Source organism: Corapipo altera, unplaced genomic scaffold (genome assembly GCF_003945725.1).
Source record: "Corapipo altera isolate COAL_440 unplaced genomic scaffold, ASM394572v1 2b, whole genome shotgun sequence".
NCBI lineage: Eukaryota > Metazoa > Chordata > Aves > Passeriformes > Pipridae > Corapipo > Corapipo altera.
The window spans coordinates 2,949,877-2,967,638 of record NW_020884874.1 but is presented as its reverse complement, the minus strand read 5'-3'; the positions used below and the strand labels follow the sequence as shown (position 1 = coordinate 2,967,638).

Below are 17,762 nucleotides of genomic sequence, written 5' to 3'. Positions count from 1 at the left end.
GGCACCTACCTGTCTGACAGCTCTGTTCAGATGAGCTAGGAGGTTACCAGCACTTGAAAGACTCCTACTCTCAAGTGGTGTAGGGATCTTCCAAGACAAAGTGATCTGATAGCCTAGTAACAGGTCCAGCTGACCAGCAACTCGTTTGACACATGCAGTCTGGTACAACAAACTACTCTTACCTCCTCTGTGGGATTTTGTCTCCTGCTAACCTACAGAAAATGTGAAGGATTGAATCCTGTGTGTGTCTGGTAAGCCCAGAGACATCTGATTCAGTGTTAGTCATAATCAGATTTCTGGACCCCAGTGACAGAGACTGTGAGTTAGGTACAAAGCTCAAGGCTCTTGTGTAGCTGAATTGCAGGCACCTAGGGAACTTCCTGGTCAAAAGAGGGTGATCTGACTAAGTGAGCAGTTTGGGATGTATTATTCAGGAGTCTGAGATCTGTTTAAACCCTGCTTTTTAACCATTACACCCTTGTATCCCTTTGGATCTCATCCAACATCTAAAATGTGTCACTTTGTGTATGCTTCGTATTGCTGTGTCTAATGAAGGTGTATTGTGACACTGATATTTATGATGTTGTGCAAGTCTGTGCTGTAAAGGGCTTAAGCACCATGGATGAATTTAAGCATTTGATAAAAATCCTGCACGTTAGAGTTCTGAGAAGCATCCCTTTTTCCTTTTTAGCCTTCCCTACCTTATCGCACTGATCATTGATCATTATACACATTCATAACCAGGCATATTATTCGGACATCCTTTTTTTTCAGTAAACGTTTAAACATGTGGTTTATCTAAGCAAATTAAAATGAAGGAAGAACACTGAAACATCAGGTAATAAATACTGAGCTGATAGGGGCATGTTAATGTTTGATAATATGGCATCATGATTTTTCCAGTTCTGCTTGTACAGTCAGCAGTACAGCTCTCTAGTGGTGATGCTGTTATTATGACTTATGCAGTGCTGATACATTGTAAACTGTGGGATCTTTTTTCAAATGTTTCTTTTGATGGATGGGAAAATTTATTTTTTGTCTTAAGTTTCTCATCTTGCTTAGCTTTTTGAAATCTAGTTTTTAATTCCACAAAGGTGGGTGAAAATTCTATGCTCTTTTTAGGGTTTTTTGAATTATCAAAGAGTGAAAAGGCTGTTGCTCAAATATGAAGAAACTTTATAGATACTTTGTATGTATATTGCAGATCTGGGAGCAATATAGATTGAGAGATTCTGATTTGAGGTGGATTGCTTCTTCTGTCTGGTTCCTATGGCAGTCGTACCAGTCTCAATATACTGGCTGCTATATAAAGGGATATAAAAAAGAAATTACATCTCAAAAGCTTAGAAAACAGATTTAAAAGAGGGCTTGGATATTTGAATCAGACTTGGGCAGAATTTAGTCACCTTCCTTCATGCATATTTCACTGAAACAGGCTGAATGTGAAAGTATCTGAAAGTGTATAGGTGACTCAGGTTTAAGCACTGAAGTTCTCTAGGTACCAAAACGTGTGTGCTCAGAGGCATGAAGGCTATTTTCAGGGGCCTTAGCTGTTTAGCATCCAGCTTAAGCACTTTGAGGCCATTAAGCAGATGTTTTAGCACTTAAAATTCTTGTAAGCATGCTGTCAGTGCCCTGACCAAACACACTGATAACCAAGAGTTCAGTGCGGAGCTCTACCACCCAGCACATCTGCATTTATAACTATGGCCAAGGCAAAGGAGGTTCACCATTTTGTACATGAGGTCAAGTGGTCACAATCATTCACCAGTGATCAGGAAGCCAAAAGCCTTTACTATGAATTGCCTAAAACCCACATCTATGACTTGCCCCCAGTCTCTAAGAATGGTTAGGCTGGGGCACTTTCTTCTTGGGCCATTGTAGAACCACTGTGCAGCTACTGTGCTACTTCTGTAAATCCAGATGCATTTCTTTTGCATGAATCTGCATGTATAAGAGAGGTAGGATCATACAGTTCCTTATTTGGCACAGTGCTATGATACTTCATTGAAAGCAGACTTGAACTTAGATGCAACCATTTTGATTTTGCCTTTGTGAATGTCAGTATTATGGTCCATACTGAAACTAATTTTCCTTTATTAATGTTTTAAAATATTATGTGTAAAAGCACTGAACTCACTCTAAAGTGTGTTTTCCTTCACATTTTGTATTATATTTTATGGTAGTGTAAATAGTTATGATTTCAGAAATGTTACATGTATTTAGTGTCAACTGCATATTTGAAGCGCAGATAAAAAAATAAATAAATGTCTGTGAACAAATTACTAGGTAGAAGCTGAACAGTGAGTTTATCAACATGAAAGTTGGTATCCATAGGGATCAATGAGTAAGTGCTATAGTTGCAATTTTCTATAACTAGCATGTAATTAAATGGCATAATAGTCAACTAGTTGAATACTCATACTGGATTATTTTCAAAGGCATATGGAGAGCACACAAGGATCCTTTTAAGCTTAATCTTGGATAGGACTAGTTACTGGAAATGTGTGTGGCTTCTGCTGAAACCTCACTTCCAATTCTGGTCACCATAAGAAACAGTTCTGGTAGAATGACAGGAAGACATCAGTAGAGGTATTAAAAAGATATTGATGTTTTAGGACATTTGAAGGAAGTGAAATTAGATGAGTAATTTTAAACTAAATTCTAAAATGGTGTATTAAATGTTTGGTCACAGAAAGCTGAGTGTACTGCTGTCTAGCAGAGATCTGAGTTTTGCACCTGTAGCAGTAGCACAAATTTTGAGTTTAAATCTCATTGCAGTAAGATTTGTACAACCACAGAAAACATGACTAGATAGATTTCTACAGGAAAGCCCAATCTTCTGTCATACAATAGTGCTATATAATTTCTTTTATTGGCAATTAAGAAGGGGGGAGGGAAGGAAAAACACCTTTCTGTCTGAAGTATCAACGCTGGCACTTCTATTTTGGATATTATTTTAATGCCATGTTTATTGTGTAGCTTGTTGCTAATCTTTTCAGCAGAAACACACATACTTTTCATTGTATTAATGAGACTTTTTATTTTTAGAGGATTTTCAGCTGATAACTTTGTTGTACACATTTCCAAGTAGCTGACATCACCCATGTCCAGGATTTGTTCTTCTGTCTTATGACATCAAAATTCTCACTTTATTGTTCTCTGCATCAGCTAATCTCCATATCTTTTTGGTTCTATATGCTGAAATCTTCATAGCTACCCCAGAGCTGAAGAAGCCTCCACTTTCCTCAGTCACTTCTATTCCTGTTACTACATCTGTGGTTACATTAAAATAGAACCAATGCACAGTGCATTTGTTGCCAAAATATCAGAATCAGAAACTGCCCAGAAAGCCAGCCATATCCTGGGGTGCATCAAAAAGAAGCATGGCCAGCAGGTCGAGGGAGGTGATTCTGCCCACCCAGAGGATGCTGGGGACCTGAGCACAGGAAAGGTATGACCTGTTGAAGTAAGTCTAGAGGAGGGCCGTGAAGTTGATAAGAGGACTGGAATACCTTCCCCTACAAAGACAGGCTGAGAAAGTTGGGGCTGTTCAGCCTGGCAAAGAGAAGTTAGCATGGAGACCTCATAGCAGCCTTCCAGTATCTGAAGGGGGCCTACAGGGAAGGCGGAGAGGGACCCCTTGTGATAGGACAAGGAGTAATGGTATTAACTGAAAGGCAATTTAGGTTAGATACAAGGAAGAAATTCTTTACTGTGAGGGTGATAAAGCACTGCACCAGGTTGCCCAGAGAAGTGTGGATGCCCCATCTCTGGAAGTGTTCAAGGCCAGGTTGGACGGGGCTTTGAGCAACCTGGGATAGTGGAAGGTGTCCCTGCCCCATGGCAGGGGTGTTGGAACTATGTGATCTTTAATGTCCCTTCCAATCTAAACCATTCTATGATTTTATGAACTGTGTTGATAATATCAGTGATGTAAAAAGAGGGAGAATGTTGGGAAGAGAAATCTCCAAATTTAAGTATTGTTCCAGTTCCATTTATCTGCATAGGGCACGAAGCACCTGTTACCTCTCTTTGAATCTGAGTGTGATGGTGCTTTGCTTCATTTCACTTCGCCTGAGTTTTTCTTGAAGTAACTGGCGTTTGTAGTTGAAATTCTAAGCATCAAAACCATTTATCATTTTAGAAATACTCATATATCTCTTCCCAATTCCCTAGTTTTATCCAAGGATGTTGGTCCTTCAGGTGGTGTTTTTTAAATATTTTTGTTTCAACATCAAGAGGTCATTCAGGTCCTTTAAAAAGAGTTTTATGAGCTTAATCTTGGCTGTACTGGGCAGCTGAGTTTTGTAGATGCTGTGGATGGCCTGGCTTGGACTGGGAGCTGAGAAGCTGAGAGGAAACTGGTATCTACATTCATAGCCTGTGAGAGTCCCTGATGGTGGTAGCCCTTGGAGATGCTGATAGGAAAGAGGTCTTCTATCATGATGGGAAGTTCTGAATCCTTGTAGATCAAATTAAATGACATTGCATTAAGTCTGAATGTCAATATGTGTGCAGTGCAGATTATAGACTAGTAGTGATTTGAGAGTTTCCATCATCTAGGCAGGCTGCTGAATTTTGTGTTTTACTCTTCTGGCTTGACCTAAAGTTTGGCTCCATTTTAGTAATGCAGGCTTGCAAGGTCATGTTTTATGATTACAATATCTACATCTAGAGAAATAAATGGCTGCAATTCCTTACCCAGGTGTAGGATGTAGAAAATAATCCCATATGCTACTACTGTACCTATACATCCAGCACAGTCCTCATTGAGGTGGCACAAACATTCTCCTCTTTAATAAACCCAGGGTTTATTTGATCTGATGGCAAAATGCGAAGAAAAACATACCTCTTTTTACAGAAGTAGGAAATTTGTGATTTAAAACAGGTAAAAATCACATATTACAAGTTACCATTGTAATGGGGCAACTGGTGGTTCCAGATCTCTTAACGCAATGGAAAGCTGAATGTATAAAGTTTTAGAAATGGAGTGATGTTTGATGGTATGCTTGTCTAGTGTTAGAAAAATATAGAAGCCTGAATAAAAAGTAAAATTGCATTTATTCGTATTTTTATAGAGTTAAAAAATGTGCTTGTTGGTAGAAGTAGCTGGCTACATCAACTACAGCATATATTGATGCCTCATCGATTCTAAGCATTTACCTTATTGCAAGCATTTGTGCAGGTTACTATGAATAAACATAAATACTGATCTGTACGTGTTGCCCTTCCACTGACATAGAGATATATTACCTTACTTTGGAAGTCTGTACACCCTTCTACTTTGCATAGATGGCTAAAGGAGATGCAAGGCACCCGTCTTTGGAGAGGCAATTTAGAGGAGAGAAAAAGGTCTTTGTGCGATTTTACAGCATAGTCTGGATGTCAGTAGGGCAGATTTTGGTCCCAGAAGTTTTATTCTCTGCATTATGAGGCATCATGCATTCCTTTCTTAAAATAAAACAGAAAAGCCCTTTGTTTTACTGTTAAACTTTTTTTTTGTAATTGGCAAAAATAATTTTTTTAACTTGTTTCTTTAGCCTTGCTTTTACTTTTTCATCATTTATCCTCTAGACCTCACTATATCTTCACCCCTTTCTTTGTCCTTTTTTTAATAAGGGGATGCTCCCAAAAAAGTGTTGCTTGGCTTTTTATGCTAATCTTACTTCTGTTTCAATTCATGTTGACTTGAAAAATATGCCTTGTAAATAGGAATACCACCTGACATACTGAATACAATCCTCAGTTTCTAAACATTGGGTGTTTTCACAGCATCCTTAAAGGGTAAGCTGTCTTACTGTCCAAATATCATGGCTGGGAAACTGAGGCTAACAAAGGCTGTATGATTTATGTGAAGCCACAGTGGGAATAAATGTTGGGTTTAGTATTCCTGGCTTTTGTTCTTGTGTTTGGATTCATGCCTTCTCTCAAAGAAATACTTGCTTCCTCCTAATATTGCATACCTTTCCTTGTCTGCTAAATGTAGCCATTCAAAAAGTAGCTCATACTCAATTCTCTGTCTGTCCTGTTGAAACTAATGAATGCCTGCTGGCAGGCATAAGGTATCGTTACCTTTGGCAACCAGTATGTTTTATGTTTTAAATTATGTGTTTTGCAGAATTTTTGGATACTAATTTGATATAATGAGATGCGCTTCTAATATCAACCCAAGTATGGGAAGGCCTTGCAGCCAGCCTACTCTTTATTTAAAATTATTCCATTTCAGATGTCCTAATGAGTGCTGTGAGTTGTGTAATTCTTTCATAATTTTCGCATGTTCCCAGAAGGGAACTAGGAGCTGGAGTTTTTTCTATTTTTGTTTTGGTTTATTTCAAATTAGGGTAAGCATAGAATAAAGATCTAGGGGAAGATTTTTGTGAAACAGTTGCTATTGTGGGAATGGCAGTTAAGAAAAAATATTATAGTCTACAAATGTTAGTGTTTAGGCAAGTCTCAATGCCTCTGCTGTTTACTGTTATCTTATAAATATCTTGACTCTGACTTTACAGTGCTGTTTATAGAATTTAATAAAGCAAATGTAATAATGCTGCCTGTGCTTTAATGCACAATCTCAATTGAGTTGACCAGAAGATAAATAGGAACAGGAATGATAGTGCGTTCCTACAGATTGTTTTTAATAAGCATGTTATTTAGTTGATCAGCCCGGTACTGTAATACCTCCTGTCCTCCTCTACTAGACAAATTTATTAATGTGTCCCCCTCCCATTTCTCTGAGAACATTGATTCCCTGCAGACATATCTCTATTAAACCTCTAGAAAGTCACAACTTCCAAATTAGATTAAGTAGCAGGAATGGTACTAGAAGAATCAAAGAAAATTGAGTGCCTTATTGAATTCATGCCACATTGTCTGCGGAAGAGATGGGAGTTATGTGTAGTGGTAACTTTTGTCTTTACTGTACTAACAAAGCTGTGGGCATTGCTGTCAAACCTAATTGTCTGCAGCACATCAGGATAAAATGAATCTTTTATCTAAACTCTTACCTATTGAAGTTTTACAAATGAGAAGTAGATCTCGGAAGGAAGCTTTACAATTGATCAAAATCATTTGCCATTATTTGCTGTACACAACCCTATCCTAAAAATTCTAGTGAAAAAAATTTTAAAGAAGCACCTGGCTTTGGATTGGAAGCAGACTTGCTTGTCGTGCTAGTTGCAAAATGCAGATATTCATTTTAAAGCTGCCAATTTCTCATTTTGATCTGACATATTAAAAAGCATATAATTAATGGTTGACATTAGTAATTAACATTAACTTTATGGTGCTTAATATGCCATCATTCATCTATCAAATAACTGGTATGCATAATGTCTTTGCATAAAGGTTTTAATTGCACAAAATGATCCTTCAGTTCCCAGGCTCTACAGTTTAAAGTAGTTGTAAATGCGTTTTAAAAAGATGTGAATTTTTCATTTATTGAACGTAAACATTGTTTTTGTTTCTCCCTAGGAGTGTGCACGAACGTGTAAGCCAGGGACTTCAACTAGGGAACACAGCCCCAGACGCACAGCTCCCATTAGTGGCTAAAGAGCACCACCTTGCTGTCGCCAGTGCTCTCTGGAGAAATTTCTTTCCGTACTTGAAGAGCCAGAGAATGTCACAGATGCCGCCTTCCCCTCAGCTTGCTGATACAGCTGCAGGTTAGCCCTGACCCCCCCCTGCGACTTACTGGACTTGGTGCTATTTTCGGGGTCACAAACTTTCAAGGATTTTGTATTTTCAGATACTTAACTATTCATAAATGCAAAAAGTAGATTCTATGCTAAATATTTTGACACAAAGAAATATTATAGTGTTGAATTCCTTAATAGGATAAAAACAGATTGAGAACACCAAAGGGGTTTGAAGATGTACAAGCCTGACTTCTTTTTCAATGCTAGTCACAGGTTATTATCAACATTGCAAATGTTATACAATATAAATAAGAATTATGTTTTTCACTATATCCAGAATTTACATACTTTTGTAGAAGTTTATTATAATTTTGTGTTGAACTATTCATTATGGTTGAAATACAAACTAAATATTTTAAAATAATATTTTTCATTTGAAGACAATTTTTAAAAGATTGCATATATGACTGTTGTTTTTTGCCAAACTGTTATGGTTATGGTCATAAAAACATTTCATAATTAATATTAATTATTTATCATGCTTTACACTGGAGGTGTTTAATCTTGAAGTACAACATTCAATATGTGTGTGAACTCCACATGCAACAAGTCAGCTTGGCAGTGAATAGAAAGATATCCCAGTTTGATCTTTAACATCAGAAGCTAGCATTGTATTCTGCAGTTAAAATGAAATCTTGTATCCATTTAACTAAAATTCAGAGGAGTGCAATATAAAATATTTTTCCCATCGTGATATGAATTAGATAAAGTTACAAGCTCAGGGGTACTGAGTTGGTAATAGAAAAGCTAAAAGATGCTTCATTTGAAGCAGCTCTGTGGTAGTTAAGAGGTAACATTAATGAAAGAGGCAGTGTGCAACAGTAGTGGTCTCACACCGCTGAAGAGTATGTGAGAAACAGCAATACAAATCAAAGGAAGAGGTCGTTAATGTCAAAACTTCATTCATTTCCTACACACATACAGTGTCATATCTTTTTTTTTTATTTTATATTAGCACAGTGAAATAGCAAGAGCAGCAACCTATTATAAACTCCTCTGAGAAGCAGAGGAGTGCAGTTGTGACCTGCTTTATAGAGATGTGTTAGGTAGCACTACAGAGGAAGGCAAACCTTTCCCACACTGTATGAGCTTCTTGCCTTAGAGGTTGCAGCCCAGAGGACAGAGCAGCTGTCACAGCTCTCCTGCTCCCCCTGCCAGGCAAATAGCCTGGGACTCACATTTCTCCCATTTCTCCCAAAACTGTGTTATGGCTGATGCTGCAGAAATCTCTGGAAAAAGGCTGCCACAAAATGTTTCCTTACCTAAGGCAGAGTGGGGACTCTGTATGACTTTGTTTTTTCCAAGGCACATAAGGAAATGTGAACTCCTTCATGGCTTAAGGTAGTCTGCCCCTATACCATTAATTAAAATAATTTCATTGTTGTTTCTGAAAATCAGCCTTTTCCATCTAATTCATCTTTTCAATGTATGCAGGTTTATAATTATTTTAATATTAATTTATAATTAACTTGAATTGGAGACTTTGGGAACTAGTGAGCCCCTTTTTCATCGCCCTCTAAATTCAGTTTTTCTGACTTGTTTGATGCCTCTAATTTCCTATAGCCTAATAATCATTCAGCATTTCAGATTGCATTTTCTTTCTGAGTTTTAATATATGTGTCATTTGCAATATAAAGAATGCACTGTATTTTTTATTCTAGTAGTGTTAGATATAGATTGTTCAGTAGACATAACAGAAACAGCAAAAGGTTATACTTCATTAACAAAATTCTGCACAAAATACTGCCCCAGTTTCTAGATCTGCAACTGTTACGTGAAGATCCTTTTCAAGAGTAAATTTGTCTACAGTGCTTTATTTGTATGGTAAATTTGATACATGAATGTCTATTCCAAAAATACAAAGGTACCAGCTTTTACTGAGTGAATTCTTTACAGATACAGTTCTTCACTCTGAGAAACGTGTAAAAAAACTGAAAGAAATAGATAAAACTCAACCCTGTAAAGCACAGTAATATGTGTACAAGAGAAGATGTAGTGGATGAAGGTAAAAAAGGACGGTCAAGACAAAAAAGCAGGTTTTAAGACACAGTTTTTACTGCATAGGTGGTAGAGTTGTGCCTTCAGGATTTATAATATGTGGGTTTGTGAATCTATTTAAAATTGCATATGTTTGGATCCATTTTCCCTCTTTTGCAGCCGGTGTGTCTTGATGACTTAGAAACTGCTTGGGATACAGACTACATTTTTAGTGTGGGTGCACTCTCTGTTAGAACAGTTGCCCTGGCTGCACATTATTAATTGTAATTAATTTTCAATGCTTTTTAGTGGAACAGGAATGTACCAAGAAACTATTAAGATGTTTTTTCTCTCTTTGAAAACAGGTTTTACTCTCTTAGCTTTGGATATACCCAGCAAAGCCCTATCAGATCTCCAGCCACAGCCTGTTTTATCAATGATGCAGCTGTTTGGATGGGATGACATGGTGTGGCCTCAGCTGGTGTCAAGATATCTAAGTCATCTAATTCAAAACAGGTGAAAAATTGTGATTGCTTGTTCTTCCAGTACCTTCTCATCCTTCATTAGATGTGTGGAAAATGGTTGCTTCAAATGGTAATGTTTCAGTAAGGTGATCCAGGTTCTTTGCAGCTTTTCAAGCACCAGGACAATCCAGTCAGATTTTTATATATATGAGAAATTTTATTTTCTCTAAGTAAGCCTCTGTGGACCTAAGATAGATGGGTGATGGTGGTTTTTGTGGCATGCCTTTTTCCCTGCCTTGCCCGTTTCTGAATCAGGTTTTGGAAGCAGGGGAGGTGAGAAATGAGAGAGAAAGAGGGAATATTTCTGTGTCGGACTGTATTTGAAAGTGAAAAATGTTGCACATTTTTAGGGTACATAGTGTACTAAGGAGCATAACTGTAAGTCAGGATATGGTAAAGATTATTTAAGTGTGATTGACAAACATGAGGCTATGGCCTTCTTGCAGGGAGGTGTTAAAAAAAGTTGCATTTAGTTCCTTGTGTCTCAATGTGGAACTTGGGAGTGTTCAGTCCTCTGATTTGCCATGTTTCTCTTTTATGATCTTTATAGGGTGAGTTTCATTCAAGGTTACAGATACCTAGCACATGCTGAATGCAATAAGAGTTAGGCACATAAATTCCCTTTTATAATTTGAATTTTATAGTTTGAATCTTCTTGTTCTTCAGGCAAGATCAAGAAAAACATTTTGATGCCTAAACTGAAATTTTGGTATTATTTAAGTTCTTAAGATTAATTTCCAGTTCCCCCAGTAAACATTCAAGTAAGTGATTGAAAGCAATTGCTTAAGTATTCCTTAGCAGTATTCATTAAGCACCTGACATATTGTTAAAAATGTATCCACAGATACATTTTTATGCTAGCTGAGGTAATGTTTATGGTATATGGAAGCATGGCCAAAAGATTCCATGTTCCAGGTGTTTGGAAGCACGATTGCATTAGCAAGTGCAGAGCACACACACATATCAAGTTTCTCATACAGCCCTGCTGCCAAAATTTCTTCTAAAAATGCAGTTATCTGACATACATTATCTGAGAGGTTAGAGCACTTGTGCAGCAATTTGGAAAACCCATGTCAGGTGGGTCTTGCACTCTGATGGAATTCAGACCTTTGTTTCCAAATACTGCCTTAGAAGGGAATGAGAGGGACTTCACCTCCTCTGGCAGATTGTGCTGTGGACTAACTGACAATGTCAGGTTCATGGATCCATACTGAGAGAATTAGCAGGAGAAAGCATGGCTCCATAATTAGGTGATAATGGACACCTTTTGCTTATTTGTGTGTATGCTCTCACTCTTTCTGGTTCTCTCTTATGTGTTCTCACTCTCTCACTCTCTGCTTTCCTGAATCTCCTTCATGAATCTGGAAGCATGGGACAGAATGCACTCATGCAGAGGCAGATAATTTTACCCCTGAACTGTTGGGTTTTCCATTGCCCAGGCTCAAGGAAAATTGTTACCCTTAACAATTTCCTGAAGCCAACAAGTTAAAAACTTAAGTATCTGAGAATAGGCAAAGGTATGTCCCCACCTTACTAACAGAACTGTAGGGTGCTCAGATTCCTGGTGAAAGAGCAATGAGTACCTAAGGTAAGATATTTTTGGTAGAATATAGAGGTATCATGCTCTAAACACTATCATCTTGAAAGCAGTTTTTTGTAGCATGATTCATGTACTTATTTACCTTAGGCACTTGTAGAGCCAAAGTTATCAAAGTATCTAAGTGATGGGATCTTTAGACTTCATGGTTTCTGCACTCTGATAATTTTCACATCAAACATTGTCAGTTAAAAAGTAAAAAGATTCTTTTGTTTCCAATACATACTCTGCAAGCTCTGGGAACATACACACAACCTTTGGCATTTCTTTCGCAGTAGTGCCTAAAAGTTTGTTACCACAACCACATTGTGTGGTGCATGATAGTATTATAACCTGTTTAAACTAATTTTGAGTATGTGAATAAGCTCACTGTTTTAAAAGGACCACTTGCCATGCTTCTAGCAGGTAGTTATTGTTCTTTCCTTTCTAAGGATTAGGAGCATATTCTTCTCCAGTTTTAGGAAGATGTCAAAGTCGCCCACCTACCAGCAAGCAAGAGAAATAAGAGTGAGACTACAACAGAAAGTGGTTTTTTGAGCCTTTGTGGCCAAGTAGACTAGCTGTGTACATGAAGATTACATGAGAATGAAATTGTTTACACATTACTGCAAAGAGCATTAAGTCCATAGGCATCCTGTTTTTTCTTTTTTGGTACTGGAATACAATGTTCATTTTTTTCATTTTATTTCCTTGCATTTGGTTTCTTTACTTACTTTGTCAGTAGTACTTCATCAGAGATCTTGAGACAAAATATAGAGTTGTCACTGGTTTGAAGTAAATGAAGCAGAAAAAAACCCCAACTTTATTAATTTTGTTTAGTGAGAAGCAGAATCCAGTTTGGTTTCCATCTGGAAGTCTTGACTTTCTGTTGCAAGCATGAGTAAAAATCAGTAAAAAATAAGTAGAATTACATGTACATATATCAAGAAAAGAGTACAAACATTTTTCATTAAAGTTGAAGTACCTACGACTAACCATGGAGGAAATCTCTCAAATAAAAGGTGTAACTATTTTCAAAAAATTTCACTGACCTGAAGCACACGTGGAGCTCATCTGATAGGAACTGGAAACAGAATGCAGAATAGACCTGCTGTCTTTTAGCAAGGAGTTTCTAAAGAATTAATGATGTGAGGCTGATATGCTTGGGAAAGAGTGACTGTAGCAGCTACTTATTGTAGTAAGGCAAGTAAAAGTTTATAATTACGGAACAGTAGAGTACTGAGTGACTTTGGTCTGACACTTCAATGGTAGAATGATAGTGAGTGTTTGATTGAAAGTATATATAGCAAGTTTGTGTGGTCTTTATACTTGTGTGTGTATACATGCATAAATGCATACGTCTGTAATGTACTGCCAAGTATAGTGGTTTCTTTCCTCATCTCCAAGGTGCCTTTTTATATTTCCCTTTTCATGTGTTTTGAACATAACGTATCTTTATTTGCTAAAGCAGACCTTCTCCATCTTTACTGTAGTTAGAACGAAGCAGATTTCAGAGTAGTATGGGGCACCTGGGCTAGCTTTATATGAAAGGCTGGAGTAGCTTAAGCAGTGTCAATACGGAGTTCAGGCTGCTTCAGATATACTATCTCCAGCATTGTACACTGTCAGTTTAGATAATACTGCCAAATTACACATTGTTAAACATTTCCCACTGTGTGAATTTCCCTCCACCCTGTTTTATGTAACCAAAACATATGTACATGTGTATATATGCCTTTAAATTACCATGGGTGGCATTATCAAATTTATCATGTTCTCTCTGTTTAGGCATCAGGATATTGTGAGCAAAGTCTGTAGAGTATGCAAAAGCAATGCCAATTGACCTTTCTGTTGCTTTAATTGTTTCTGTGCACTGTTTCTGTATGTCTACAGCCAAATGAGACACTCTGCTGCCCTTTTTGCCTACTTTTATTAGATCACCCTACCTTTTTCTTCCTCTTCTACCTATGCAGTTCACTGTGTGAAGCTTTTTCTAGTATGGGATATACATCCTATGAAGCTCTGACAGTACGTTCTTGGTTTCGATGCATTTTGCAAATGTTCATAGATCAACCAAGTGGTGTTCTGGCCAAGACAGATGCTGAGCGAACAGTTGGTAAGTGTTCACATTTCCCTAATGTTTGCAGTAACGATTCTATATTGCAAAGCTGGCAAGCATTTTCAGCTAATTACAAAATGTATTTTTGTTTGTATTCCTTTACTTTTACCTAATTACAAAATGTGTTTCTTTACACTGCTTGTGCTATTTTTTGATAGTTTGCCTGCTCTGCATATGACAAATTTATCACAAACAAAGATAAAAGAGCTTGTTTCCTTGGAAGCAAAGAATAAAAACTTGCTCCCAAGGAGACAAGCTATTTTTCCCCCATGGAGAAACTGCTCTAAAAAAAGTGAATCTGAAGTAAATAGTTAGAAATCATGCTGTGAATAGCCAAAAAGAAAAGGGAAAAAAAAATCTAGTGGTAATTAATTCTGCCCTTTTTTGTGTTGGATATTTTGCTTTCTTAGAGAAATACTTCATCACTTCTTCTAAAAACACTGCAGTTCTAATTATCTTTAGAACACATCTTCTAGTGACTATCTCTCATACACATTTTGTAGATTTTGAAAAAAAACCAACACCAGTACCATGAAAGACTTGGTTATCCATACTTAATACTCTTTATTCTCTTATAACTGTATTAGAAAAATAACTAGTTTGGATATGTGGTCTTTGTCTGGAGAGATACAGTTAGTTGCAGAATCCTTGTGTTTTGGCCATTTTAAAATAATGTTTTACTTTATCATTTTGGGACTAAAGTAAATCTAAAAGCATAACTGTATACTATATTTACTGCTGTGCTCTCTTGTAATAATCAGGGAAAGCCTATTTGGAGCAGCTGACTGAAATGACAAGACTGATTTTTAAACTCTCAGAAGTAGAAAACATTCTTTCAAAGGCTCATGTTGAAGAATCAGTTTTCAAGCAAGACCCAAAATATGCTCTTGTCCAGTTCATTAAGGTACTGTACACCTATCCCTGTGTCAGTTTCATAGGACAGTTTTAGTGAAAAGGAACTATATATCAGACTGGGGGTTGAAAAAGAAATTACTCACAAAAATCTCATGAGAGACTTAGTAAGTTTATTTATATTTCTTTCAATGTTTTTGTTTTCTCAGGCTGTTGGTAGAACTTACAGTGGCCTTCAGACACTCCCTGAGAAATCTGCCATGGTAGCAAAGACTCTAGAGTATTTAGGTGATGTATTAAAGTACGTAAAACCTTACCTGAAGGCAAAAGGACCTCCAGAAGGTCTGCAGCTTACATATTGGATCATAGGTAATTATTTTGCAACCTCTTTTTTTTTTTTTAGGAAATAGTTTTAAGGCATCAATAAAATAAATTATTAATACTTTTTTTTTCGTCTATACTATCCATATATATATTTCCTCTATAGCATTTAATGGTTTAAAAATGAAACTCACCAAGATGTTACAATTAGATATTTAATTATCTTCTGCAGATTTGCTTTGATCCTGATCCTTGTGGTTTTTGTTTGTGGGGTTCTTTATTACACCTACAAATCAGTATTTTCAAGAGTAAGATATTTTCATGTCTTTCACTACTGAAAACTAAATGTTTAACCTAAACAAACTCACTGACAGGAGTCGGTTTTTGACTATTTAACTGTAGTGAAAATTTTTACAAGTCATAGCAGTTCCTGAAGTTACAGAAATTCATGCCCACAGTGGATTTGCTCTTCCCATAGGGGGTCGTGAGACCTTTTCATATGTAGTCTTTTGTTGTCTCCTTCCTCTTCCCACTCATATTTTAAATGAAAGTCATCAGTTCTGAATTTTTCCTACAGAGCATAAAAGTAGATGTACAATCTTCTTAAAGAATTCCAAGTTTTGAACCATGTGGATTGAGGCAACATGCACTTGGTGTTGGTATCCAAGCTACTGGGAATAGCCTGGCTCACCAGTGAAATCACTCTCCAGAGGACCACTTATTTAAATGAATTTTTCAGTTGCTGTGTAGCGTAAAGGTAGAAATGGAAGTGCAGCCAAAGAGTCATAGAATTCAGCAAACTGTAGGTAGATTTGGTTAGGGCCAATGTGGAGGGGTAAGGTAGAGCTTAAAACTGTTTTTTCAGGGAGTTTAGGTTAGATATTAGGAAAAGATCTTTCACCCAGAGGGTGGTTGGACACTGGAACAGTCTTCCCAAGGAAGTGGTCATTGCACCACGCCTGCCAGAGTTCAGGGAGCATTTGGACAATGCTCTTAGGCACATGATGTGATTCTTGGGGTGGTCCTGTGCAGGGCCAGGAACTGGACTTTGATGATCCTTTTGGGTCCCTTGCAACTCAGGATACTCTGTGATTCTATGATCAGCAGTGTTATGATAGGCTGCATCGTATTTACTGAATTTGTGTTAGTGGCCAACTTGGCTTAGGAATGTAATTTGCTTTCTTTGGAACTGCTTCTCTTACATACACTCTGTACATTACTAAAACTCAATTCTAACATTTGTTCATTAAGTGTGTGGTGGGGAAAAAAGTGGTTTTCCCCCTGGAGTTAAAAAATGGTAACCCCCGAGGGGGTGGTGTCACTTGATGTTGACCCAATCAGCGCCCCTGCAAAATTTAAACATATCACACCAGACTGGAAAAGAAGGATGATGATGTAGTTGGAGAAGTAGTGGCCATGTTCTGAGACCACAAGGAGAGAGAGAGAGAGGGGCCCGGAGCCCCGCTGGGGGGCCAAAGCCCCTCAGCCCCCGGCTGAACTTGCAGAAGCTTGGAAACAATGTTAAACTGGACCAAGTTCTGTGACTGAATAGCTGGGGGAGTCTTTCTCCTCTGTGAGTGGGCAGCAGGAGCAGCAGCAGAGACAGCACTGAACGGAGAACTGTGGCGAAAAGCCAAGAAGATAAGAAACAAGCAGCAAAGACAGCATGCAGCTGAGCAGAGAGACACAGAGATGTCTGATGGAGAGAGAGAGAGGACTAAGCTCAACAAAGACAGTTTTGGGGTAAGAACTGAACCAGATCCCCCCGAAACCCCTTTGAGACCCCTCCTAGGAGGAGGGGGTGGACTCCTACTTGAGGGGAGTCTTGGAATGCAGCAGCACCAGAGAGAGGAACTGAGAAGCTCAAGACGTCCTGGAAGCTGGACTGGGATGGCCGGACAGAATGCGGGGGAAGTGGCCTTGTTCCCCCCCACTGCTGCCAGGCTGGCAGTTTTGAGACAGAGCAAAGGAGCTCTGATAGAACACTTAGGGCAAGGACTGAACTGAAAGCTGCCCTAAACGTTCTGACTCAGGGGATAAATCCCCTGAGGAAGGGACTTTCACAAAGATGTCCTACACTTCGTGATATGACGTGGTGAAGCAAGCATTGTCACTGCTTCGCAGTCCACAGGAGAGAGACCTTCACTTGGAGCCAAAGGGCTGAGAGGGGTGAGAGGAGACCTCCTTGTGTGTAATGGAGAGACATCCAGCTACAACAATCTGGCTACAACTGCTGCATTGAGGAGGAGAGACTGCTGCCCTAAATATGGAAAGGATCTTTCCTTCTTCCCTTCTGGACTTTTATTGGAGAGAGAAGAAATTTGATCCAATGTAAATAGTGCTTTATCATAGGAGAGATAGTTAGGATTGTGTATATAATGTATTAGAGTATTTATTTGTGTAATAATTGTAATATAATTCCCTTCCCCTGGAAAACCCCTCTCACACTGGGATGAGTTGTGGGAGGGAGGCTTGGACTCAGAAATTGGATTTTTGGAGATTTCAAACCACGACAGTGTGAAACCACTGATAGGATGGAAAAAGAAGAGTACTGTGTATTATCAGTGAATTGTGCCAGTCTGACCCACTTACCTTTAAAAATAGAGTAAACCCTGTGTATCTCAAAGACAGAGGTAATAATTTGCGTGCACATGCAGTTTAAATCATGATTATAAGAAGCACAGCGAAAGCATGAC

At 38.1% G+C, this 17,762-nt stretch overlaps 1 protein-coding gene across 4 annotated transcripts in view; it reads left to right on the top strand.

The window, feature by feature from the left end:
* MMS22L (MMS22 like, DNA repair protein) overlaps nucleotides 1-17,762 on the top strand; it is a 97,471-nt gene that overhangs the window by 62,404 nt on the left and 17,305 nt on the right. For all 4 annotated transcript variants that reach the window (XM_027633938.1, XM_027633939.1, XM_027633935.1 and 1 more), the window contains exons 15-19: nucleotides 7,474-7,664; nucleotides 10,040-10,190; nucleotides 13,748-13,890; nucleotides 14,655-14,797; nucleotides 14,955-15,114. In XM_027633938.1, the coding sequence (XP_027489739.1) occupies nucleotides 7,474-7,664; nucleotides 10,040-10,190; nucleotides 13,748-13,890; nucleotides 14,655-14,797; nucleotides 14,955-15,114 (788 nt within the window). The remainder of the gene's footprint in view (nucleotides 1-7,473; nucleotides 7,665-10,039; nucleotides 10,191-13,747; nucleotides 13,891-14,654; nucleotides 14,798-14,954; nucleotides 15,115-17,762) is intronic.